The sequence below is a fragment of the Pristiophorus japonicus genome, chromosome 10, assembly GCF_044704955.1.
Source record: "Pristiophorus japonicus isolate sPriJap1 chromosome 10, sPriJap1.hap1, whole genome shotgun sequence".
Taxonomy (NCBI): Eukaryota; Metazoa; Chordata; class Chondrichthyes; family Pristiophoridae; genus Pristiophorus; species Pristiophorus japonicus.
Genome location: NC_091986.1, coordinates 90,682,292 through 90,710,043, shown reverse-complemented (window position 1 = coordinate 90,710,043; position 27,752 = coordinate 90,682,292). Strand labels below are relative to the sequence as shown.

General features: G+C 43.6%; 1 protein-coding gene across 1 annotated transcript in view; it reads right to left on the bottom strand.

The window, feature by feature from the left end:
• The window catches only part of ercc5 (excision repair cross-complementation group 5), a 287,038-nt gene that overhangs the window by 244,629 nt on the left and 14,657 nt on the right, over positions 1–27,752 (bottom strand). Inside the window, exon 3 of the mRNA XM_070891281.1 lies at positions 11,939–12,068. Coding sequence (XP_070747382.1) covers positions 11,939–12,068 — 130 coding nt within the window. The remainder of the gene's footprint in view (positions 1–11,938; positions 12,069–27,752) is intronic.

The window sequence follows — 27,752 nt, the reverse complement described above, 5'->3', positions numbered from 1 at the left end:
ACAAAACCACTCCCATAAAATTCATGGTAATGATTTTAGAAATCAAGCGTAATAACTGCTATTGATATAAAGCTTTACACCAGTGCCAATTGTCTGGAGTGTGGGTTCTACTTGTTTCGACACCAACAAAATTGGTGTTAAAGTGTGAATGCAGTACTCCCTCAGACTTTTTAGATCAGTTGTTTCAAATTTTCTATTCACTTTCTAGATTTAGCTGCACCATGGGGACTGTTAATAATAGCTGGATTTTGCGGTAAAATAACAGTAAAGCGATCAGCCTCACCGTTATTAAAGTGTAAATCCGGCCGCAACCTCTGGCGATCGCACATGCATAGTTAAATGTGGAAATCAGGAAGTTGTTGTCTCAATTGTCCTGCTCCTCCAGAAGCATCGCTACTTTGCCAAGACTCTTAGGATTGCAATACTTGAAACAGCATGAAGTTGGGGTCATCATCATCATCATAGGCAGTCCCTCGAAATCGAGGAAGACTTGCTTCCACTCTTAAAATGAGTCCTTAGGTGGCTGAACAGTCTAATACAAGAACCACAGTCTCTGTCACAGGTGGGACAGATAGTCGTTGAGGGAAGGGGTGGGTGGGATTGGTTTGCCGCACGCTCTTTCCGCTGCCTGCGCTTGATTTCTGCATGCTCTCGGCGATGAGACTCAAGATGCTCAGCGCCCTCCCAGATGCACTTCCTCCACTGAGGGCGGTCTTTGGCCAGGGACTCCCAGGTGTCAGTGGGGATGTTGCACTTTATCAGGGAGGCTTTGAGGGTGTCCTTGTAACATTTCCGCTGCCCACCTTTGGTTTGTTTGCCGTGAAGGAGCTCCGAGTAGAGCGCTTGCTTTGGGAGTCTCGTGTCTGGCATGCGAACTATGTAGCCTGTCCAGCGTTGGAATACTTGCATGATAGATACCCACTAAACATGCCAGAAAAAGTTAGGACTTGTCCATTGCAGTCCAAGTGAATTTTTAAAGGCTTGATAAGCCTTAATTACTTAGAAATTACCTCTCTGGCACTGAAAATTAACTTTTACAATGTGGAGTCTCATTCCTTCAGATTTTAATTATTGCTGGAGATTTAAATATTATATTTTTTGGAACTTATTCTTTTATCTCTCTCTCTTAACACCATTTTTCTTTCCCTCTCTTTATTTTGCATTCTGTAAATGATTTGGCATAGCATCAACAATCCTAACTTACACTTCTTGGTTCAGACTCTGCGTGCCTCAGTAAGGATATATTATAGAACGGATATAGAGGCACTGGAGAGGGTGCAGAGAAGATTTACAAGGATGATACCAGAAATGTGAGGGTATACCTATCAGGAAAGGATGAACAGGATGGGGTTTTTTTTTGCTTGTAAAAAGGCAGAGAGGGGGACCTAATAGAGGTCTTTAAAATTATGAAAGGTTTTGCTAGAGTAGATACAGAGCAAGTGTTTCCACTTGAGGGAAAAAGCATAACTAGAAGCCATCAATATAAGATAGTCACCAACAAATTAAATAGAGAATTCAGAAGAAATGTCTTTACCCAGTGCGATGAGAATGTGGAACTCGCGACCACAGTTGAGGCAAATAGTAGAGATGCATTTAAGGGGAGGTTAGATGAAGAGGCTATGAAGAAGAAATGGATAGAGGGTTATGCTGAAAGAGATAGATGAGGAAAGACAGGAGGGGGCTCTCAAGTGGAGCATAAATGTTGGAATGGACTAGTTGGGCCTAATTGCCTGTTTCTTTGCCGTATATCCAATGTAATCACATGATTTTTCAATCTGATTGGTTAAGGAGATGCATAGTTGCTTGCTCTGTTCACACAGGTCCCAGATCATCTGTTTTAGATTTCTAATCACTGCAGGTTCCAGTGCAAAAGCCCATAGAAAGCCTGCGGACAAGTTTAAGTGTAATGCTAACCATTGTATTTGGTAAAGGAGGAACAGCAAGAGGAAGAAAGGATTGCCTGTGAAGTAAGGTATGGTCAGATTCCTCAACACTGCTACACAGCTGATCTCCTGTTTCAAGCTGATCTTAACCTGGGTAGTGGTAGAGACAATATAGTCTTATTGGTTTTGGGTCAGGAAGGAGAAACAAAAACAAAATGAAAATTAGCTCCCAGTCGTGACTCCTCTCTAGTGGCTTTCATGGAAGTAGGCATGCGTGGCTATCAGATGAGAACAGAAATGAGCAGAGCTATGATCCTTTCTATGGTTGAATAACCTGCTGACACTCGCCCTCAAGGCTTATACATTAATAATGGCCAATTGGACAAGGTATTGGTAGGTTCCTGGAACCAGTGGAACTATATTACAGTAAGATAAGTGCCTTCAGGAGAACAAAATTGGCAAAAAAGTGATTAAGCAACAAATATAATTTGACATAAGAGCAGAGTTAAAAATGATAGAATTATTCTTCATTTGCACTGCTCACAATTCCAGCTCTAGCTCGGTTGCAAGACACAATGAAAGTTGTTCATGTAAAAAGAGTGGCAAAAATGCAGCAGGAACAAAAATACAGTGCTAGTAAGACTGCAATGTCACAATAATTAGCACATTTTTTAATCCTAATCTGAGCTTTTTCTAATTAAAAAAACAAATGAATTAAAAACTGAATCAAACAAATAACTCTAATTAGTATGTCTTCTGTTGATGATTGAAATGTTTACATTTGTTTTTACAGCTGTGAGTGTGAGATAAATAAATATGACTCCACCACCGTCCCTGGCAACTGTCTGAGGCTGAACTAGACTGTTCGCAACCTTGCTGTCATATCTAACCCAGAGATGAGCTTCCAATCACATATCCACGCCATCACGAAGACCGCCTATTTCCACCTCCGTAACATTGCCTGACTCCACCTTTGCCTCAGCTCATCTGCTACTGAAACTCTCATGCATGCCTTGGTCACCTCTAGATTTGACTATTCCAACGCACTCCTGATCAGCCTCCCACATTCTACCCTCCATAAACTTGAGGTTATCCAAATCTCTGCTGCCCATGTCATAATTTGTACCAAGTCCTGCTCGCCCATTACCCCTGTGCTCGCTGACTTACAATGGCTCCTGGTTAAGCAATGTCTCGATTTTAAAATTCTCATCCTGGTTTTCAAATCCCTCTAGGGCCTCGCCCCTCCCTAGCTCTGTAATCTCCTCCAGCCCTACCATCTCCCCGCCACACCACCCCCCCCCCCCCCCGCCACCCAGAGATATCTGCTCTCCTCCAATTCTGGCCCCTTGAGCAGCTCCAATATCGGTGGTCGTGCCTTCAGCTGCTAAGGTCCTAACTCTAATTTCCTCCCTATATATCTCAGCCTCTCATTCCTCCTTTAAGACGCTCCTTAAAGCCGACCTCTTTGACCAAGCTTTTGCTCATCTGTCCTAACATCTCCTTATGTGGCTCAGTGTCACATTTTGTTTAATGATTTCACCCCAGTGCAAAGGTTTAGATCTTTCAGCTCAGTGGGCACTCAACTTCCTGTAGGTTTAACTCACTTCAGCTTGGGACATTTTACTACATTAAAGGAACTATATAAATACAAGTTATTATTGTTGTTGTACACAGGGCCCTAGATTTGAAATAAGCAAGAGAACTTTATAAAAATTGGGTAGTTAAAAAAAAAATCACATTCATGGGGCTCATTATATTAACTGCTAAACCAAATTAGTAATAATACTGTGGCAGATGAATTCCTGGAGTGTGTAAGAAATGTTTTTTTAGACCAGCATGTTGAGGAGCCTACTAGGGAACAGGCTATCCTAGATTGGGTATTGTGTAATGAGAAGGGGTTAATTAACAGTCTTGTTGTGCGGGGTCATTTAGGGAAGAGTGACCATGATATGATTGAATTTCTTATTAAGATGGAAAGTGAAGTAGTCCAATGCGAAACTAGGGTCCTAAATCTAAACAAAGGAAACTACGAAGGTATGAGGAATGAATTGGCAAAAGATAGAAAGGAGAATAGTAAAAGTGGAGGGCAGAGAAATCCAAGACAAAAAGCAAAAAGGGCCACATAACAGCAAGATTCAAAAGGGGCAAAGTGTGTTAAAAAGACAAGCCTGAAGGCTCTGTGCCTCAATGCGAGGAGTATTCGGAATAAGGTGGATGAATTAACTGCGCAGATAGCAGTTAACGGATACGATGTGATTGGCATCACGGAGACATGGCTCCAGGGTGACCAAGGCTGGGAACTCAACATCCAAGGGTATTCAGCATTTAGGAAGGACAGACAGAAAGGAAAAGGAGGCGGGGTGGCATTGCTGGTTAAAGAGGAAATCAATGCAATTGTAAGGAAGGACATAGAAACATAGAAACATAGAAAATAGGTGCAGGAGTAGGCCATTCGGCCCTTCTAGCCTGCACCGCCATTCAATAAGTTCATGGCTGAACATGCAACTTCAGTACCCCATTCCTGCTTTCTCACCATACCCCTTGATTCCCCTAGTAGTAAGGACTTCATCTAACTCCTTTTTGAATATATTTAGTGAATTGGCCTCAACAACTTTCTGTGGTAGAGAATTCCACATTAGCCTGGATGATGTGGAATTGGTATGGGTGGAGCTGCAGAATTCCAAAGGGCAGAAAACGCTAGTGGGAGCTGTGTACAGACCACCAAATAGTAGTAGTGAGGTTGGGGACAGCATCAAACAAGAAATAAGGGATGTGTGAAATAAAGGTACAGCAGTAATCATGGGCAACTTTAATCTACATATAGATTGGGCTAACCTAACTGGTAGCAATGCGGTGGAGGAGGATTTCCTGGAGTGTATTAGGGATGGGTTTCTAGACCAATATGTCGAGGAACCAACCAGGGAGCTGGCCATCCTAGACTGGGTGATGTGTAATGAGAAGGGACTAATTAACAATCTTGTTGTACGAGGCTCTTTGGGGAAAAGTGACCATAATATGGTAGAATTCCTTATTAAGATGGAGAGTGACAAAGATAATTCGGAAATTAGGGTCCTAAACTTAAGGAAAGGTAACTTTGACGTTATGAGATGTGAATTGGCTAGAATAGACTGGCAGAGGATACTTAAAGGGTTGATGGTGGATAAGCAATGGCAAACATTTAAAGATGACATGGATGAACTTCAGCAATTGTACATCACTGTCTGGAGTAAAAATAAAACTGGGAAGGTGGCTCAACCATGGCTAACAAGGAAAATTAAGGATAGTGTTAAAACAAGGAAGAGGCATATAAATTGGCTAGAAAAAGCAACAAACCTGAGGACTAGGAGAAATTCAGAATTTAACAGAGGAGGACTAAGGGTTTAATTAAGAAGGGGAAAATAGAGTATGAGTGAAAGCTTGCAGGGAACATAAAAACTGACTGCAAAAGCTTCTATAAATATGTGAAGAGAAAAAGATTAGTAAAGACAAACGCAAGTCCTTTGCAGTCAGATTCAGGTGAATTTATAATGGGGAACAAAGAAATGGCAGACCAATTGAACAAATACTTCGGTTCTGTCTTCACAAAGGAAAATACAAATAACCTTCCGAATGTACTAGGGGACAGTGGGTCTAGTGAGAATGAGGAACTGAAAGATATCCTTATTAGGCGGGAAATTGAGTTAGGGAAATTGATGGGATTAAAGGCCGATAAATCCCCGGGTCCTGATAGTCTGCATCCCAGAGTACTTAAGGAAGTGGCCCTAGAAATAGTGGATGCATTGGTGATCATTTTCCAACAATCTATCGACTCTGGATCAGTTCCTATGGACTGGAGTGTAGCTAATGTAACGCCACTTTTTAAAAAAGGGAGAGAGAAAGCGGGTAATTATAGACCGATTAGCCTGACATCAGTAGCGGGGAAAATGTTGGAATCAATCATTAAGGATGAAATAGTAGCCCATTTGGAAAGCAGTGACAGGATCATTCCGAGTCAGCATGGATTTATGAAAGGGAAATTATGCTTGACGAATCTTCTGGAATTTTTTGAGGATGTAACTAGTAGAGTGGACAAGGGAGAACCAGTGGATGTGGTGTATTTGTTCTTTCAAAAGGCTTTTGACAAGGTCCCGCACAAGAGACTGATGTACAAAATCAAAGCGCATGGTATAGGGGGTAATGTACTGACGTGGATAGAGAACTGGTTGGCAGACAGGAAGCAGAGAATCGGGATAAACGGGTCCTTTTCAGAACAGCAGGCAGTTACTAGTGGGGTGCCGCAGGGCTCAGTGCTGGGACCCCAGCTCTTTACAATATACATTAACGATTTGGATGAAGGAATACAGTGTAATATCTCCAAGTTTGCGGATGACACTAAACTGGGTGGCGGTGTGAGCTGTGAGGAGGGCGCCAAGAGGCTGCAGGGTGACTTGGACAGATTAGGTGAGTGGGCAAATACATAGCAGATGCAGTATAATGTGGATAAATGCGAGGTTATCCATTTCGGGGGCAAAAACACGAAGGCAGAATATTATCTGAATGATGGCAGATTAGAAAAGGTGGAGGTACAACGAGACCTGGGTGTCATGGTTCATCAGTCACTGAAAGTGGGCACAGAGGTACAGCAGGCGGTGAAGAAGGCAAATGGTATGTTGGCCTTCATAGCTAGGGGATTTGAATATAGGAGCAGGGAGGTCTTACTGCAGTTGTACAGGGCCTTAGTGAGGCCTCACCTGGAATATTGTGTTCAGTTTTGGTCTCCTAGTCTGAGGAAGGACGTTCTTGCTATTGAGGGAGTGAAGCGAAGGTTCACCAGACTGATTCCAGGGATGGCTGGGCTGTCATATGAGGAGAGACTGGATCAACTGGGCCTTTATTCACTGGTGTTTAGAAGGATGAGAGGGGCTCTCGTAGAAACATATAAGATTCTGACGGGACAGGACAGGTTAGATGCGGGAAGAATGTTCTCGATGTTGGGGAAGTCCAAAACCAGGGGACATCGTCTTAGGATAAGGGGTAGGCCATTGAGGACTGAGATGAGGAGAAACTTCTTCACTCAAAGAGTTGTTGACCTGTGGAATTCCCTGCCGCAGAGAGTTGTTGATGCCAGTTCATTGGATATATTCAAAAGGGAGTTAGACATGGCTCTTATGGCTAAGGGGATCAAGGGGTATGGAGAGAAAGCAGGAAAGGGATACTGAGGGAATGATCAGCCATGATCTTGTTGAATGGTGGTGCAGGCTCGAAGGGCCAAATGGCCTACTCCTGCACCTATTTTCTATGTTTCTAAATGGTAGAATTTGTAAAGGGGAACAAGGAAATGGCAGAACAATTAAGTAAATACTCCGGTTTAGTCTTCACGGAAGAGAACACAAATAACGTCGCAGAAATGCTGGGGAAACAAGGGTCTAGTGAGCAAGAGGAATTAAAGGAAATGATAATTAGTAAGAAAATAGTGCTGGAGAAACTAATGGGACTGAATCATAAATCCCCAGGGCTTGATGATCTGCATTCCAGAGTACTAAAAGAGGTAGCCATGGAAATAGTAGATGCATTGGTTGTCATCTTCCAAAATTCTACAGATTATGGAACCGTTCCTGCAGATTGGAGGGTGGCAAATGTAACCCCACTATTGAAAAAAGGAGGGAGAGAGAAAACGCAGAACTACAAACCGGTTAGCCTGACATCAGTAGTAGAGAAAATGCTGGAGTCTATTGTAAAGGATGTGATAACGGCACACTTAGATAATATCAACGGGATTAAACAAAGTCAACATGGATTTATGAAAGGAAAATCATGTTTGAAAAATCTACTGGAGTTTTTTGAGGATGTAACTGATAGAATAGATAAGGGAGAACCAGTGGATGCAGTGTATTTGGATTTTCAGAAGGCCTTTGATAAAGTCCCACATAAGAGGTTAGTGTGCAAAATTAAAAGCACATAGGATTGGGGGTAATGTATTGGCATGGATTGAAAATTGGTTAATTGACAGGAAACAGAAAGTAGGAATAAACAGATCTTTTTCAGAGTGGCGGGCAGTGATTCGTGGGGTACCACAGGGATCAATGCTTGGGACCCAACTATTCACTATATATTTGGAAGGTTTCTTCCAAGGTTAAAAATTTCCCCAGGAGGTTTTCAAGTTGTTTTAAAAGTTTGAGTTTAATAGAATTTCCAAATTATTTTTTTTTTAAAGTTACGCAGGTTGATTGAAGGTTTAATAAATAGATTAGGAGTTGATTAAAAGTTATAGAAAAAAAAGTTTTCCAAGTTGATTAAAAATTTTAAAGTTTTCCTGAATTGTTTAAGAAGTTTAAAAATTGAGTCCCTTCGGCCAGTTTGGCACCAGCCCCGGAGTTCCTTCGGTCGGTTTGGCACCGACCCCGGAGTCCCTTCGGCCAGTTCGGCGCCAGCCCCGGGCAGAATGTTTCACAGTACTGCCGGATCACTCCACCCCAGCGGCATGGTCCTCGACAACGTGGACCACTTCCCATACCTCGGGAGCTTTTTATCCACAAAGGCAGATAATGATGCAGAGATTCAACATCGCCTCCAGTGCGTCAGTGCAGCCTTTGGCCACCTGAGGAAAAGAGTGTTTGAAGACCAGGCCCTCAAATCTACCACCAAGCTCATGGTCTACAGAGCTGTAGTAATACCCGCCTTCCTGTATGGATCAGAGGCATGGACCAGGTGCAGAAGACACCTCAAGTTGCTGAAGATATATCACCAACGATGTCTCGGCACGATCCTGCAAATCCCCTGGGAGGACAGGTGCACCAACATCAGTGTCCTCGTCCAGGCTAACATCCCCAGCATTGAAGCACTGACCACACTCGATCAGCTTCGCTGGGCAGGCCACATAGTTCACATGCCAGATACGAGGCTCCCTGAGCAATTGCTCTATGTGGAGCTCCTTCACGGCAAAAGGTGGGCAGCGGAAACGTTACAAGGACACCCTCAAAGCCTCCCTGGTAAAGTGCGTCATCACCACTGACACCTGGGAGTCCCTGGCCGAAGACCACCCTAGGTGGAGAAAGTGCATCCGGGAAGGTGTTGAGCTCTTCGAATCTCAACACCGGGAGCGTGAAGAGGTCAGGCGCAGGCAGTGGAAGGAGCGTGCAGCAAATCAGTCCCGCCCCCCACTTTCCCCCGACGAATGTCTGCCCCACCTGTGACAAGGTCTGTGGCTCTCGCATTGGACTGTTCAGCCACCAAAGGACTCACTTTAGGATTGGAAGCAAGTCTTCCTCGATTCTGAGGGACTGCCTATGATGATGATGATGAAATGATTTGGATGAGGGAATCAAATGTAATATTTCCAAGTTTGCTAACGATACAAAACTAGGTGGGATTGTGGGTTGTGAGGAGAATGCGAAGACGCTGCAAGGTGATTTAGATAGGTTGAGTGAGTGGGCAAACACATGGTAGATGCAGTATAATGTGGATAAATGTGAAGTTATCCACTTTGGTAGGAAAAACATAAGGGCAAAGTATTATTTAAATGGTGATGGCTTGGGAAGTGTCAATGTACAGAGCGACCTGAATGTCCTTGTACACCAGTCATTGAAAACATGCAGGTGCAGCAAACAGTTAGGAAGGCAAATGGTATGTTGGCCTTCATTGCAAGAGGAGTTGAGTACAGGAGCAAGGATGTCTTACTACAGTTATACAGGGCCTTGGTGAGACTGCACCTGGAGTATTATGTGCAGTTTTGGTCTCCTTACCCAAGAAATACTTGCCATAGAGGGAGTGCAGCGAAGGTTCACCAGACTAATTCCTGGGATGGCAGGACTGTTGTATGAGGAGAGATTGACTAGGCCTGTATTCACTAGCGTTTAGATGAATGAGAGGGGATCTCATTGAAATCTATAAAATTCTGACTGGATTGGATAGACTGGATGCGGGAGGATGTTTCCCTGGGAAGTCTAGAACAAGGGGTCACAATCTTAGGGATATGGGGTAGGAAATTTAGGACCGAGATGAGGAGAAATTTTTTCACTCAAGAGAGGGTGGTGAACCTGTGGAATTCTCTATCACAGAGGGCTGTGGAGGCCAAGTCACTGAATGTATTTAGGAGGGAGATAGATAGATTTCTAAAAACAAAAGGCATCAAGGGTTATGGGGGAAAAGCAGGAATGTGATGTTGAGATAGAGGATCAGCCTCATCATCATAGGCGGTCCCTCGAAACGAGGATTACTTGCTTCCACGCCAAAACAAGGACGAGTTCACAGGTGTTTCAATGAAGGACCCGAACTACATCCTGAAGGGTGGAAGATGCCTGTGTGTGAAATTTTTTAACGTGGGGTGGCCGTTGCTCACCAGCCACCACATGGGCTTGACAGAGCTAGGTTTTGGTCCAGTGGCAAGGATTACCCAAAACAACTGGAGACCAGCTCTGCTGCACGGACCTAGTGCGCACATGTATTGCAGTGTGATCTGGTCCATGCTGCCCTTGGGCCCCGAACCCCGATCACGTCCCTCTACAGTCTCTCGCCGCTCCTGCTGTATCCGCCCATGCTCCAATCACCGACCTGGATCTTGATGACATCATTCTTCACAGCCTGCACCATCTCGCGCTGTACCTTGAAGTGGCATGCCTCCACGCTGCCTACGGCCGCCGCTCGCCACTCCTTTTATGGCCCTGACCTGCTGCTGATGTTCCCTCGCAGGTCGGGGCCTCCAAGCAGGATCAGCCATGATCATATTGAATGGCGGTGTAGACTCGAAGGGCCGAATGGCCTACTATTGCTCCTATTTTCTATGTTTCTATGTGAAGCAGATAGACAGAGATGATGTAGGCCAGGGTGATTCTTGAGGCATGGTTTTTTCCAGTGATTGGTGAACCAACTGTGTTGCTTCAGTCTCCAGTACAATAACTTTTTGCTGTGTTCCTACATTAAGGCTCCCTTAAAAGTCTATCAAAACACTGCAAAAGTGACAGAAGCAGCATTAAAATCAAAGCTTTGTCCACAAACTATAGATCATGAAAATACGACTGAAAGTTGGAGAAGAATAAACCTACAGAGAAACAAAGTAAAGAGAAAATGGTTAAATTAAAAATGCCCCTTTATTTCAAATGACTTTGCATCAGTTTGGCACATCTCACCCTAGTCAGAAAGTTGTGGGTTCAAACCTCACTCCAGAACTTAAGTACATAACCTAGGCTGACAGTTCAGTGTAGTAGTGAGAAAGTGTTACATTAATACATTAATGAATGGGCAATCTTTTGGATTAGACATTTAAAGCATACCCTGCCTGCCTGTTAAAGCGGCACTGTTCGAAGAGTAGGGGGTTCTCACAGTGCTCTCACCAACATTGCTCCCTCCACCAACACACCATAAAGTAGATTAACAGGTCATTTATCTCATTTTCTATTGGTGGGATCTTGTGCACAAAGTGGCTGCTGCATTTTCCTACATAACATTAACTACGCTTCAAAAAGTAATTAATAGCTTGTGAAGCACTTTGACACAGTCTGAGGATGCAATAAAGTACTATATAAATGCAATTTCTTTCTCTGTATCTGTAAATAGCACCTGCAGAGACAAGCATGATGATAGATCGCACTAATCTATCATAATAGTCACGTGCACAAACTAAATTTCCATAAATGCAATACAATATATACAGTGCTCTCTGTAATTACTTTCCTTTAAAATAAGATTAGAAAAAAAGCGATTATCCGAATGATGTGATGAAAATGAGAAACTACAGCATATTTCCTAAAACTGAGACAGATTTGATCTACAATACAACTGCAGTTATAAGTCAATACATATTCCAAACTAACGTAAAACTGGAAAGGAACTGCTCGTTGACATTTTTTAACTTTCTTTTTTTAACAACTTGCAGCTTTAATATAGTAAAATATAGCACCTTTAAGGTAGTAAAATCTCCAAAGCCTACAAGAACTTTCGGTAAATATGTGTGTATATATGCAGATAACCTTTACATTTCATTATTACCCAAGCATGCAATGCCCCAGTTACAATTCAAATTATGGTTACGACAAGTTCATTAAAAATAAATTAACAGTAAAATGGATAAAAATACTGACCACCTCCGAAGATCCAGAACCTTGCGCTGTTTCATTTCTTCCAGAACTGTATATGGAGAGGAATCATTGTTTTTTTTCTTGTGTTTCTCCAACGGTTTCATCTTTTTTGTACTTTGTTTCTTCAAGCTGCCTGCAAATAAAAGCTCTTTTTCATGGCTGTAACTATATCCACTGGGGTAATATATATACGTTTAGATCACCCAAGTCTTCAAAGCTTTAGCCTTCTGTGCATTCAACAGCAGACTGAGCAGCAATTGTGATGGGAAGCAAGACTTTAAAAAATGCATAGGATAAAACAAAGGCAAACAAACTAGATACTAAATTTTAAAAATGTAATCCTAACTTACAAATTGGTCTTTTAGATAAACTAAACTATACAATGGTAAGTGAGCTGATATGTCACTTCCAACCATATACAGAATTTGTATTCAATTGATTAATATTGCTGATGGATATATCCATCAGAAGTTTTGCAATTAGAAATTTTGAGTGAGCGAAAGTAATGCTTGCCAAAATGGAATGGAATATATGGTGACTAGCAGGCAAGGGTTACAAAAAATCTATTATTGAGAATGCTAAACCAAACTGGGATTTTTGAAACCAATCAAATGATAATTAGTTGTGTGGAAACTAAAACTCTCAAACAAGATCTTACTTGTGTTAAGAAGCTCTGCTCTGTAGTTGTAATACAGAATAAAATTAGGATATTTCTGAGTCGTGTCAAATGATTGAATTTTCCATCTATTTAACAATGATGTTTATTATTTTTGGCTTTTTTAATTTTAGGACAGTAGTTATCTTTATTTTATATCTTTTTACCCTAGTTTCCCAGATGGCAAGCCAAACATAGCCTAGAGAGTAGGCAGGTGACCCGTCTTTCTCATGAGAATGAAATGGGCCTTCTTGCAGTATTCCCCCACAGCAACATGCACTAGACTGGGAAGTCAATGGTGTATATTAACTTTCTACCACTTCAGGGCATTACACATTAAGGCTTCAACAGACTATACAACTATTGCAACCGCTCTCTCATTTCCCCCTATGAATTCTTGTCTTAATTTCTTTAAAATCTCACTGCAGTAGTCTCTACAAATCAACAAAGTTCATGCAATATACTTGTGAGGAACCAGGAGACAGCATGCAAGAGCGCAAAGAGAATAGGAAAAGTGGCACATAGACAGCACAGAAGAATACCTATTGATACAAAGATAAAGACAATTATTCAGCGCCATCAAGACCCATAAAGCCCCAAAATAAAACACACATGGGTTTAATTAATGGTTACTGCTGACTGACAAGGCTGCAATCCAGAACTAGGCTTAGTTTGTGATTGAGCAATTGTATATTTGTGGAAATCTACTTTAATATTGGGGTTGAAATTATACACAAGAGTTCTGTGACTTTTCTTTTTTCAATCCAGTTGCTAACCAATGTAAAACTGCCATTTCACTTAAAAATTGTACCATTACCTTCAGACTGTTGCTCAAGTATTTCTTAGCAACACTGCTGGAAATTTCAAATATATTGTGATATTGAGGCTTTCAACCATCATTCATGGAGCATGCTGGAAATTAAAAACATTTGCCACTTGCTCAGACATTCTCATAGGGTGTCATAATAGAAGTCAGAGTGAGACAAAGTACATGTTTAACATTTCAGGGTTCAAGGTAAATACTTCTTTTCTAGTTGCATGAAAAACATTTTTTTTTAAAGATTAATTAAGGTAAAGTTTGTCTGCATTTGGAATGGTATTTTTTTTCTGCCCTTAGCATCAACATTAAACACTGCCAGGTTCAGTAATAGCCTGGGTTAAGTTACAGAGTAAAACTTGTCTCATGTTTTAAGAAATATGAGCTGGAGCAAGCCATTTGTCTCCTTTAACAATACATTACAACTCTAATTTCAGATCAACACCCCTACTGCACAGCAATGGCATATCTATTTCGCACACCAGCCATCCTTTTATCTCGGCCTTAGGAAGTTCATGAATTGAATCTAATTAGTGTTGAATTCTGGATAGTTTTTAGAAGTTGACCCACGTCACTGAAAGCTGGGCTTACATGGACTACAACTAATTTTACTTAGGATCCTTACAGCAAAGAAACAAAGATTTTCATCACATTAATCTGGGACGTCCTATAACAAAAGTAAACAGAACAATGGAAGGAAAGACTTGGATTTATGTAGCAGCTTTCATGATCAAAGCGCTTTACAGCCAATTAAGTACTTTTTGGGGGGAGTGTAGACATTGTTGTAAGGTGGGAAACACAGCAGCCAATATGCACACAAGCAAGCTCCTACAAACAACAATGTGATAATGACCACAAAATCTGTTTTTTTGTTATGTCGATTTGAGGGATAAATATTGGCCAGAACACCGGTGATAACTCCGGTGCTATTCTTCGAAATAATGCCATGGGATCTTTTAGGTCCACTTGAGAGAGCAGACGGGACTTTGGTTTAATGTTTCATCCGAAAGACGGCACCTCTGACAGTGCAGTGATCCCTCAGTATTGCATTGCACTGTCAGCCTAGATTTTTTATGCTCAAGGCCCTGGAGTGGGACTTGAACGCACATCATCATAGGCAGTCCCTCAAAATCGAGGAAGACTTGCTTCCACTTTAAAAGTGAGTTCTCAGGTGACTATAAAGTCCAATACAGGAATTAGTCTCTGTCACAGGTGGGACAGACAGTCGCTGAAGGAAAGAGTGGGTGGGGAGTCTGGTTTGCCACACACTACTTCCATGGTCTGCGTTTGGTTCCTGCATGCTCTCGGCAACGAGATTCGAGGTGCTCAACGCCCTCCTGGATGCTCTTGCTCCACTTAGGGTGGTCTTGAATCAGGGATACCCAGGTGCCAATAGGGATATTGCACATTATGAAGGAGGCTTTGAGGGTGTCCTTGAAACATTTTCTCTGTCCACCTGGGGCTCGCTTGCGGTGTAGGAATTCCGAGTAGAGCGCTTGCTTTGGGAGTCTCGTGTCGGACATGCGGACGATGTGGTCCGTCCAACGGAGCTGGTCGAGTGTGGTCAGTGCTTCGATGTTGGGGATGTTGGCCTGATTGAGAACGCGGACGTTAGTGCGTCTATCCTCCCAGTGGATTTGCAGGATCTTGCAGAGGCAGCGCTGGTGGTACTTCTCCAACGCTTTGAGGTGTCTACTGTATATGGTCCACGTCTCTGAGCCATATAGGATGGCGGGTATCACTACTGCCCTGTAGATCATAAGCTTGGTGCCAGAGTTGAGGTCCTGATCGTCAAACACTCTCTTCCTCAGGCGACCAAAGGCTGCGCTGGCACACTGGAGGCGGTGTTGGACCTCATTGTCGACGTCTGCCCTTGCTGATAGTAGGCTCCTGAGGTATGGAAAATGGTCCACGTTGTCCAAGGCAGCGCTGTAGATTTTGATGACCGGGGGCAGTGCTGTGTGGCGGGTCAGGTTGGTAGAGGACCTTTGTCTTACGGATGTTTAGTGTAAGGCCCATGTTTTCATACGCCTCGGTGAAGATGTTGATGATGGCTTGGAGTTCGGCCTCTGAATGTGCGCAGACGCAAGCGTCATCCATGTACTGTTGTTCGATGACAGAGGATGGGACGATCTTGGATCTAGCCTGGAGGTGACGAAGGTTGAATAGATTTCCATTGATTCTATAATTTAGTTCCACTCCAGCGGGGAGATTGTTGAGAGCGAGATGGAGCAGTGCAGCGAGGAAGATCGAGAAGAGCGTTGGCGCGATGACGCAGCCCTGCTTGACCCTGGTCCGGACGTGGATTGGATCTGTGGTGGATCCGTTGGTCAGGATCACGGCTTGCATGTCGTCGTGGAGCAGGCGGAGGATGGTGACAAACATTTGGGGGCAGCCAAAACAGAGGACGATGCTCCATAGTCCCTCAAGGTTGACAGTGTCAAAGGCCTTTGTGGGGTCAAAGAAGGCCATGTACCAAGAGTTGGTGCTGTTCCCTGCATTTCTCTTCTGGTTGTCGCGTGGTGAAGATCATGTCTGTTGTACCCCTCAGTGGACGGAATCGAATTGTGACTCTGGGAGGAGCTCTTCAGCTACAGGGAGAAGACGGTTGAGGAGTAGTCTAGCGATGACTTTCCCAGTGGCCGACAGCAGGGAGATTCCTCTGTAGTTGCCGCAGTCGGACTTGTCCCCTTTTTTGAAGATGGTGATGATAAGGCATCTCTGAGATCTTCCGGCATGCTCTCCTCCATCCAGATGAGAGAGATGAGGTCATGCATTCATTCCAATAGTGCTTCTCTGCCATACTTTGGTGCCTCGGCGGGTATTCCATCTGTTCCTGATGCCTTGTTGTTCTTGAGCTGACAGATGGCCTTTTCTACCTCGTGCAGGACTGGGGTTTTGCTGAGATGGTGGTGGGTAGCATGCTGCAGGATGGAGTCGAGGACACTCATGTCAAAGGCAGAGTCTCGATTAAGGAGATCTTCTAAATGCTCCTTCCAGCGGGCCCTGACTGCCTTCATGTCCTTAATGAGTGTCTGCCCGTTCTTGGCCAGCAGTAAGGTGGGACCATGGGTGTTTGGGCCGTAGGTGGACATAACTGCGGCGAAGAATCCTCGCACGTCATAGCTGTTGGCCAGCTGCTGGATCTCCTGCGCTTTCTCCACCCACCATCTATTCTCTAGGGCGCCAGGTTTTTTGTTGGACCTCGGTCTTCAGCCGCCTGTAGAACTGCTTTGCTGCTCCCAAATTGGGTTGCCGCTTTAAGTTCAGAAATGCCCTGCGCTTGCGGTTTATTTGCTCCTGGATCTCCTGGTCATTCTCGTCAAACCAGTCTTGGTGTTTCCTGGTTGAATGACCGAGCGTCCCTTCGCAGGCACTGGTTATGGTGGTCTTGAGGGCAGACCAAGCACTGTGGGCACTCTGTGTCTTGGGTTCAGGTTGGCAGTGAGGCACTGGCTGTATCGGGTTCTCTTAACTGGGCATTTGATTGCCCTGGCATTGATTTTTCTGCGGCATTGCTTCTATTGCCATTGTTGCTTTAGGCTTATATTAATGTTGATGACAGAACGGATTAGGTGGTGGGCCATCCAGCAATCGTTGGCTCCTGTCACGGCGCGGGTGATGCGCACGTCCTTGCGATCCTTCGCTCGGACGGTGACGTAGTCGAGCAGGTGCCTATGATTGGAACGAGGGTGTTGCCACAATGCCTTGTACTTGTCCCTCTGGTGAAACAAGATGTTTGTGATGACAAGGTCATGTTCTAGGTATTTTGTTAGGAGCAGGGTACCGCTCGAGTTGGTTTTCCCTAACCCCTCTCTGCTGATCACACCTCCCCAGAGGTCTTACCGACACTGGTGTTGAAGTCCCCGTGGCAGATCAGTTCCCTAGGGACTCGGGACAGGGATTGTTCGGGCTGGAGTAGAATTCCTCTTTGGCCTTATCTGTTGCATCGAGTGTTGGGGTGTACACGCTGATAACTGTGGTGCACTGGTTCCGGGATAGGGTGAACCGGAGAGTGATGGAACGTTCGCTTATCCCATTAAGGGAGTCTCTGAGGCGGCCGATCAGCTCATTCTTGATGGCGAAGCCAACTCCATGGAGGTGGCGTTCTTCTTCTGGTTTGCCTTTCCAGAAGAAGGTGCAACCACTACCTTGCTCTTTGAGCTGGCCTTCCCCTGCCCGCCGGGTCTCGCTTAGGGCGGCGATGTCGACGTCGAAGCGTCCGAGTTCCAGGACAACGATGGCGGTGCGGCGTTCTGGTCTGTTGTTCTTGGAGTTGTCCATGAGGGTCCTGGCGTTCCAGGTCCCCAACTTCATTTTAAAGGCGTGGAAGACGCCTGTGCATGAGTTCTTTTAACGTGGGGTGGCCGTTGCACACCGGCTACCACATGGGCTTAGCAGAGCAAAGTCTTGGTCCAGTAGCAAGAGGGTCCAAGTTGACTGGAGACCAGGCTCTACTGTGGGCCTAGTTACCTAAGGTGGGATGCGAGCCGTAAGCTCGGCGCTGAGCAGGGCCCTTCGGTGAGATGGTGAGAGATCAGAGGCGTGGAAAATGAGGGCGAGAGATTTAAGGTAATGCTTCCCTCTTCCAGGTATTAGCTCCTGACTGAGGGCAGGCACTGGGACGGCCAGAGGTCCACTTTGTGGAAGCAGTTGAGTGGGAACAGCAGCCGGTGGAAGGCCAAGATGTTGCCGGAGGAAGGCCAGGATGTCGCCGGAGGCAGGGAGGCCTGAACGTGAGGGTGGAGATAGAAGATAGGGCCCAAACCTGTTGTTGGAAGCTCACCGGACGCCATTGAGGATCAGGTGGAGCAGCTGAGTCGGCTACGTCCAGTGGGAGTGAAAGGCTTTGTGACAGGAAGGTTGGTCTGGTCGGTAAGCCCAACGCTCAGTGATGGAGGTGAGCAGACATGGTTGGGGGATAGGAAGTGGGCTCAGACACAGGTTTTAGGGGTAAGGGAATCGTTGACGGTGAACGGGATGGCAGCTCCCTCGTGAGCTCTCCCTGAACAAATTTCCCTCTGGCTATCTGCTGCCATCCTTCACTCTTCTCTCCCCCAATCTCCCCTCCCCACTGTTTAAGCCTAATAGTGGGTGCATTTCCTACTTCAACCTTGGCTCAGAGGCGAGAGTGCTACCCACTGAGCCACAGCTAACACATGGACTAACTGACAGCACCATCATGACATTTTAAATCTTTTTTCATGTACCTGAAAAGAATTTACATAAATTTCTAACAAGTACTATATAGCAGTACAGCATTAGAGGATTATTCAATGGTTATTTCAATAATGGAAAAAGAAATGCAAATTGTAAAGACAGTAAATTGATAAGACAATAGAACAAACATCGGAAATATCATTGCAGATATTGTTACTTTTTTTGGGTTTTTTATGCTAGATATTAGTCTTGGGATCAGTGTCACTGGTCACTGCTATAAGCCTTTATCTGCTCAATAGCTAGGCAAATATAGTGAGTCCTAGGAGGCCAAGAGAGGGCCTTTGCCTCTATCCTCCAGTTTACGATAATATATCACATGCCGCTACCTAAGCACCTCAACTTCAGACAACATGCTATAAACCAACAGCCAAATTTAACTTTAAAACAGGTAAATCAACAAGTCTCAGTATTAACAACATTAATTACATTATTTTCTCAACATTTTGAAACAAAGTCACTTCTTTTAACTAACCATCAACATAATAGGGCTGAATTTGCAGCCCCTGCAGGTGGGTACAAGGTGATCACGCGCTCGTAGGGACCCCGCAAGTTCCGGGTTTAGACATGCACCGCGCATGCGCTGATACCCAGAACTTGCGATCTGTCAAGAAACCGCTTGACAGATCGTACGAATCTGAAAGAAAAGGGCATTCGCTGGCGGAGAATTGGGCTATTTGTCCAACTTCTGCCCAGTGAATGCCCTTGAAATTCTTACGCTTGGTAAAGCCTGCTTTTACCAGTGCAAGAGTTTTAAAAATAGAAAAATAAAATGTTATCACTCAATATACATTAACAACCCTGTCCAATAGGTAAGTTTATTTTTAACCCCATTAAAACATATTAAAACATTTCAAAAAATTAATTTTTGTTTAAAATAGTTAATTAAATGGCATTTTAATTAATTTTATATATGCAATGTTGTTTATTTATTTATTTAATTTAATTTATTTTATTCCATACAAACGGAATCACCATAATTACGAATGGGGATCCCCTTTCTTTTATTGGTTGGGCAAGCCCAGGTGATCCATGGGGAGCTTGCAAACTGCATACGCCCCTGGGTCTCTACCCATGGGTACCTGGAGAGGCACAAATCTACAAACCTCCCGGACCACCAGGTAAATTCACAGATTTTTTGAAAGTCGGAGGCATCTGCCCATGGGAAACCTTCGACCACAATTCCTACCCCAATATTAATCCTTGAAACAGAGGTGTTCACTTTTACATGGTGAAACAGGACTACAGAATTTCTGAATAGCTGCATACTCCTGACAGCCTGTCATCTAGAAGTCAGCCTCAGATATAGATCATTCCAAACAAAAAATATTACCATTACAAACTGAATCTCTCGTACATTCATTTTCAAGTTGCCAGTTGCATAAGGATGTTTATCCCAACCACTTAGAATGATTGGTGATTGCTGGAAATGAACAATGTTCCACTCCATTAACACCATTCTTTCAGCCAGTATGCCCCCACTCTCTGGAACTCCCAAAATTCCTCTATATCATCACCTCACTCCCTGCTTTCAAAAGCTTCCTGAAGACACTTTTCTTTCACCATAAGAACATAAGAATTAGGAACAGGAGGAGGCCATCTAGCCCCTCGAGCCTGCTCCGCCATTCAAAATGATCATGGCTGATCTGGCCGTGGACTCAGCTCCACTTACCCGCCCGCTCCCCATAACCCTTAATTCCCTTATTGGTTAAAAATCTATCCACCTGTGATTTGAATACATTCAATGAGGTAGCCTCAACTGCTTCCTTGGGCAGAGAATTCCACAGATTCACAACCCTCTGGGAGAAGAAATTCCTTCTCAACTCGGTTCTAAATTGGCTCCCCCGTATTTTGAGGCTGTGCCCCCTAGTTCTAGTCTCCCCGACCAGTGGAAACAACCTCTCTGCCTCTATCTTGTCTATCCCTTTCATTATTTTAAATGTTTCTATAAGATTACCCCTCATCCTTCTGAACTCCAATGAGTCTACTCAATCTATCATCATAAGGTAACCCCCTCATCTCCGGAATCAGCCTAGTGAATCGTCTCTGTACCCCCTCCAAGGCTAGTATATCCTTCCTTAAGTAAGGTTACCAAAACTGCACGCAGTACTCCAGGTGCGGCCTCACCAATACCCTGTACAGTTGCAACAGGACCTCCCTGCTTTTGTACTCCATCCCTCTCGCAATGAAGGCCAACATTCCATTCGCCTTCCTGATTACCTGCTGCACTTGCAAACTAACTTTTTGGGATTCATGCACAAGGACCCCCAGGTCCCTCTACACCGCAGCATGTTGTAATTTCTCCCCATTCAAATAATATTCCCTTAAACTGTTTTTTTTCCCCCAAGGTGGATGACCTCACGTTTTCCGACATTGTATTCCATCTGCCAAACCTTAGCCCATTCGCTTAATCTATCTAAATTTCTTTGCAGCTTCTGTGTGTCCTCTACACAACCCCCTTGCCCACTAATCTTTGTGTCATCTGCAAATTTTGTTACACTACACTCTGTCCCCTCTTCCAGGTCATCTATGTATATTGTAAACAGTTGTGGTCCCAGCACCGATCCTTGTGGCACACCACTAACCACAGACTTCCAACCTGAAAAGGACCCATTTATCCCGACTCTCTGCTTTCTGTTAGCCATCCAATTCTCAATCCATGCCAATACATTTCCTCTGACTCCGCGTACCTTTAACTTCTGCCATAACCTTTTGTGTGGCACCTTATCGAATGCCTTTTGGAAATCTAAATACACCACATCCATCGGTACACCTCTATCCACCATGCTCGTTATATCCTCAAAGAATTCCAGTAAATTAGTTAAACATGATTTCCCCTTCATGAATCCATGTTGCGTCTGCTTGATTGCACTATTCCTATCCAGATGTCCCGCTATTTCTTCCTTAATGATAGCTTCAAGCATTTTCCCCACTACAGATGTTAAACTAACCGGCCTATAGTAACCTGCCTTTTGTCTGCCCCCTTTTTTTAAACAGAGGCGTTACATTAGCTGCTTTCCAATCTGCTGGTACCTCCCCAGAGTTCAGAGACTTTTGATAGATTAAAACGAATGCATCTGCTATAACTTCCGCCATCTCTTTTAATACCCTGGGATGCATTTCATCAGGACCAGGGGACTTGTCTACCTTGAGTCCCATTAGCCTGTCCAGCACTACCCCCCTAGTGATAGTGATTATCTCAAGGTCCTCCCTTCCCACATTCCCGTGACCAGCAATTTTTGGCATGGTTTTTGTGTCTTCCACTGTGAAGACCGACGCAAAATAATTGTTTAAGGTCTCAGCCATTTCCACATTTCCCATTATTAAATCCCCCTTCTCATCTTCTAAGGGTCCAACATTTACTTTAGTCACTCTCTTCCGTTTTATATATCGGTAGAAGCTTTTACTATCTGTTTTCATGTTTTGCGCAAGTTTACTTTCGTAATCTATCTTTTCTTTCTTTATTGCTTTCTTCGTCATTCTTTGCTGTCGTTTAAAATTTTCCCAATCTTCTAGTTTCCCACTAACCTTGGCCACCTTATTCGCATTGGTTTTTAATTTGATACTCTCCTTTATTTCCTTGGTTACCCACAGCTGGTTATCCCTTCTCTTAGCGCCCTTCTTTTTCACTGGAATATATTTTTGTTGAGCACTATGAAAGAGCTCCTTAAAAGTCCTCCACTGTTCCTCAATTGTGGCACCGTTTAGTCTGTGTTCCCAGTCTACTTTAGCTAACTCTGCCCTCATCCCACTGTAGTCCCCTTTTTTAAGCATAGTACGCTCGTTTGAGACACTACTTCCTCACCCTCAATCTGCATTACAAATTCAACCATACTGTGATCACTCATTCCGAGAGGATCTTTTACTCAGAGATCGTTTATTATTCCTGACTCATTACACAGGACCAGATCTAAGATAGCTTGCTCCCTTGTAGGTTCTGTAACATACTGTTCTAAGAAACAATCCCGTATGCATTCTATGAATTCCTCCTCAAGGCTACCCCGTGCGATTTGATTTGACCAATCGATATGTAGGTTAAAATCCCCCATGATTACTGCCGTTCCTTTTTCACATGCCTCCATTATTCCCCTGATTATTGTCCGCCCCACCGTGAAGTTATTATTTGGGGGCCTATAAACTACGCCCACCAGTAACTTTTTCCCCTTACTATCTCTAATCTCCACCCACAATGATTCAACATTTTGTTAATTAGAGCCAATATCATCTCTCACAACTGCCCGGATATCATCCTTTATTAACAGAGCTACCCCACCTCCTTTCCCTTCTTGTCTATCCTTCTGAATTGTCAGATAACCCTGTATATTTAATTCCCAGTCTTGGCTACCCTGCAACCACGTTTCTGTAATGGCCACCAAATCATACTCATTTGTAAAGATTTGTGCCGTCAACTCATTTACTTTATTTCGAATGCTGTATGCGTTTAGGTAGAGTGTTTTAATACTAGTTTTTAAACCATGATTTTTAGTTTTGACCCCTCCTGCAGCCCCTTTATATTCATACATATTGTCCCTTCCTTTCACCTTGTGGTTTACACTTACCCCAGTGCTACTCTGCTCTGTTGCCTTCTGCCTTTTGCATTCTTTCTTGGGATCCTGTTCATCTGAGCTCTCACCCACTCTAACTAGCTTAGAACCCTCTCCTGGGTTCCGAATACTCCTCGCATTGAGGCACCGAGCTTTCAGGCTTGCCTTTTTATTGCACTTTGACACTTTAGAATTTTGCTGTACAGTGGCTCTTTTTGTTTTTTGCCTTGGGTTTCTCTACCCTCCACTTTTACTCATCTCCTTTCTTTCTTTTGCTTCTGTCTCCATTTTGTTTCCCTCTGTCTCTCTGCATTGGTTCCCATCTCCCTGCCATATTAGTTTAACTCCTCCCCACCAGCACCATGTTTTTGTTTCCCCCAATCTATTCTTCCCTCTTGCTCACTGTCCACCTTTTGTAAAGCACAGACATTGTTCTGAGTGAGAAATGTTGAATAAATGTAAATCATTGTTTCAGCTGTAAAAATAGGAATACAACTGTATAACATGCTACAGCAGGATGGAAACTATTTAGCATGGTCCCTTGGAGGACGAGACTGGGGAATTAGTAATGGGGAACATGGAGATGGCAGAAAGTCTGAACAAATATTTTGTATCAGTCTTTACGGTAGCGGACACTAATAATATTCCAACAGTGGATGGTCAAGGGGCTATGGGGGGGGGGGGGGAGAGGAACTTAACACAATCACAATCATTGAGGAGGTGGTACTCAGTAAGATAATGGGACTAAAGGTGGATAAATCCCCTGGACCTGATGGCTTGCATCCTAGGGTCTTAAGAGAAGTAGCGGCAGGGATAGTGGATGCATTGGTTGTAATTTACCAAAATTCCCTGGATTCTGGGAAGGTCCCAGTAGATTGGAAAACTGCAAATCTAACGCCCCTACTTAAAAAAGGAGGCAGAAAAAAAGCAGGAAACTACAGACCAGTTAGCCTAACATCTGTGGTTGGAAAGATGTTGGAATCCATTATTAAAGGAGCGGTAGCAGGATATTTGGAAAAGCAAAATTCGGTCAGGCAGAGTCAGCATGGATTTATGAAGGGGAAGTCATGTTTGACAAATTTGCTAGAATTCTTTGAGGATGTAACGAACAGGGTGGATAAAGGGGAACCAGTGGATGTAGTGTATTTGGACTTCCAAAAGGCATTTGACAAGGTGCCACATAAAAGATTACTGCACGAGATAAAAGATCACCGGGTTGGGGGCAATATATTAACATGGATAGAGGATTGGCTAACAAACAGAAAACAGAGAGTAGGGATAAATGGTTCATTTTCGGGTTGGCAATCAGTAACCAGTGGGGTGCCGCAGGGATCAGTGCTGGGACCCTAACTATTTACAATCTATATTAACGACTTGGAAGAAGGGACCGAGTGTAACGTAGCCAAGTTTGCCAATGATACAAAGATGGGAAGAAAAGCAATGTGCGAGGAGGACTCACAAAATCTGCAAAAGGACATAGACAGGCTAAGTGAGTGGGCAAAAGTTTAGCAGATGGAGTATAATATGTTGGAAAATGTGAGGTCATGCACTTTGGCAGAAAAAAATCAAAGAGCAAGTTATTATTTAAATGGAGAAAGATTTCAAGTGCTGTAGTACAGCGGGACCTGGGGGTACTTGTGCATGAAACACAAAAGGTTAGTATGCAGATACAGCAAGTGATCAGGAAGGCCAATGGAATCTTGGCCTTTATTGCAAAGGGGATGGAGTATAAAAGCAGGGAAGACTTGCTACAGTTGTACAGGGTATTGGTGAGGCCACACCTGGAAAACTGCGTGCAGTTTTGGTTTCCATATTTACGAAAGGATATGCTTGCTTTGGAGGCAGTTCAGAGAAGGTTCACTAGTTTGATTCCGGAGATGAGGGGGTTGACTTTTGAGGAAAGGTTGAGTAGTTTGGGCCTCTACTCATTGGAATTCAGAAGAATGAGAGGTTATCTTATCAAAACGTATACGGTTATGAGGGGGCTTGACAAGGTGGATGCAGAGAGGATGTTTCCGCTAATAGGGGAGACTACAACTAGAGGGCATAATCTTAGAATAAGGGGCCGCCCATTTAAAACTGAGTTAAGGAGAAATTTCTTCTCAGAGGGTTGTGGATTTGTGGAATTCGTTGCCTCAGAGAGCTGTGGAAGCTGGGACATTGAATAAATTTAAGACAGAAATAGACAGTTTCTTAAACGATAAGGGAATAAGGGGTTATGGAAAGCGGGCAGGGAAGTGATCGTATTAAATGGCGGAGCAGGCTCGAGGCGCCATATGGCCTTCTCCTGCTCCTATTTCTTATGTTCTATGTTCTTATTTGTAATCAGTACACTGAATATTTTATATTCTTTGAGAACAAATTTATAGAAGATATGGTATTCTTCTGATTGGCCAATGAAAGAAACTCTGGTACTACTTTTAACCAAATCATATAAATGAGAGTCAAATATCCATGGCACAACCCTCAACCTCCCCACCTCGCATACAGCCCCCGCCAAAAAAATAGGTATTAATTGCTAAGTTTCTACTTATAGGGTACATTCTGGAAATCACAGCTTGTGGATGATGCTGACTCTTATTGCTGCCAATTGCCTATTTAATGTCAAGCACGTGCCCTCTTTTTAAAGGGGCAGAACCAATAAAGACTGTAAATTAACAAAAATGTTTAAAGGAAACTTAACAAATAAAATTAAAATTCTATACCCAGGGGTTATGATGCACTCCTGTCCCTCTGGTGCCCACCGGTCACGGAAGGCCTTGAGTGTGCCAGTGGACACCACGTGTTCCATCTCCAGGACACCCTGCCATGGAAGAGAGGCAGGCAGTCGAGCCAAATGACCTCCTCAACCACCTGCTGCCTGTTGATGGCCACCTTGGCCATTGGATAATGCTGAATTCTCAAGCTTAACTCTTCCAATTTGTGAAACATTGCACCTCTAAAACATTACTGTGAGCTAATCTATACTTACACTTAGGTAATGAGTGCTGTGACATTACTTGATTTATACCACATGATTATTTCTATTCAAGGTAGTGAGTCCTGGTAATGGAAACAAATGTCCCTGTAGACTCGACAGTTATCAGGTGTGACTTGCTCTCCATTTCACTATCACTAGCAAACCTCCAAGTTGATATAGAGCCTGACACCTTCTGAACCTCTCATCATAAAAATAGATTTAACACACCTCACACTGGACCACTTTCTATCACAGCTCCATACAGGTCTTTGCACTATTAGTTTTACAGATTGGCCTTTAACAAGAGGAGTTTTGGAGCTTGTTAATCAGCCCTCTGGCAATACCATTTTGTGACTGGTGGCTAAAAGATGCACATGGAATGATTTTTTTCCAATTTCTCCTCTGCCCAGTGGGAAAATCACCTGGCCTTCGTTTGTCTTGGTTCCTCGGTGGCTAGAAAATCACACCATCAGCATGTTGAGCTTCCAATGTTCAGTGCCATTGTATTCTTGTTTTTTAAAAAACACACCAACCATACACACTTATTTGGGTCCTGTTTCATTTGTAATTGTTATATACTTGATATCCTACATTTATTCGTTCAGCTGATTTATTGCAGGGAGTGTGGTTTCATGTGCAACAGTGCTCTCCAGTATCTTATCCAGTATTTTCACGACTGGGTACGTCGTGAAAATCCTTGCTACAGATCCAGAGATAATAAAACAGGTCTATTGTTCACCCAGCATTCACTACCTGAGATTACTTGCCACGTTATGCTTAGGTTCACTGGGCCCAAGTTTGCCCAGGAGTTGCTCCATTTTTTTTGGAGCAACTAGATTTTTTTGGAGTCTCTTAAAAATCGCAATTCTGTCCATTTAATTTGCTCCAGTGTAAGTGAGTTAGTTAGGTTGTTTTTTAAGTTTAATTTTTTTTTCCAAAAGGGGGCGTTACCAGCCACATACATCTGTTTTGGCCATTTAAGCAAGTTTAGACAGCTAAAGGTTACTCCAAACTAACTTAGGCTAGCGTATGTGGCCACTTGTGGCCGCACAGAAAAACCTTGCGGTGAATTAAGAAATCAGCGCAGGTAGCCAGAGATAGTTGGGGGGGGGGGGCGGGGGGGAGGGAAGTGAGAGGACGTTGCAAAGCACTAAACACTTTCACAACAACATTAAAAAAGCATAAGTACATTTAAAGCACCAAGCACTAAACAAAGCACAAAAATAAGCCTTCAATAACAAATAAAAAATACAAGGAAGCTGAGAGGACCTGCACCTAGCACCAAGATTTAAAGCACTAAACAACTAGATCTGTACTTCCAGCATTTTCTGTTATGATTTAAGATAAAAGGTCTCTGAAACAAATCCAAATGATGCGCTATCAGAGTGTGGGTAAAAGATCGCCTTTCAACCTGACCACAAAGCTGTTACTTGTATCTCAGGGAGAAAATTAAGAAATCAACGAAAATTGTTCACAGGAGGGAGATCACATTTCAGAAAGGCTAGCTTGTAGACACAATACTGCTTATCAGTAATCTGCAGAACAATTTGCACATCTATTGTCCAAACTGTGCATTAGCGGTCCAGTCTGCTGGAGCAGCTCTCTGTACTCACTCTGATTTTGAA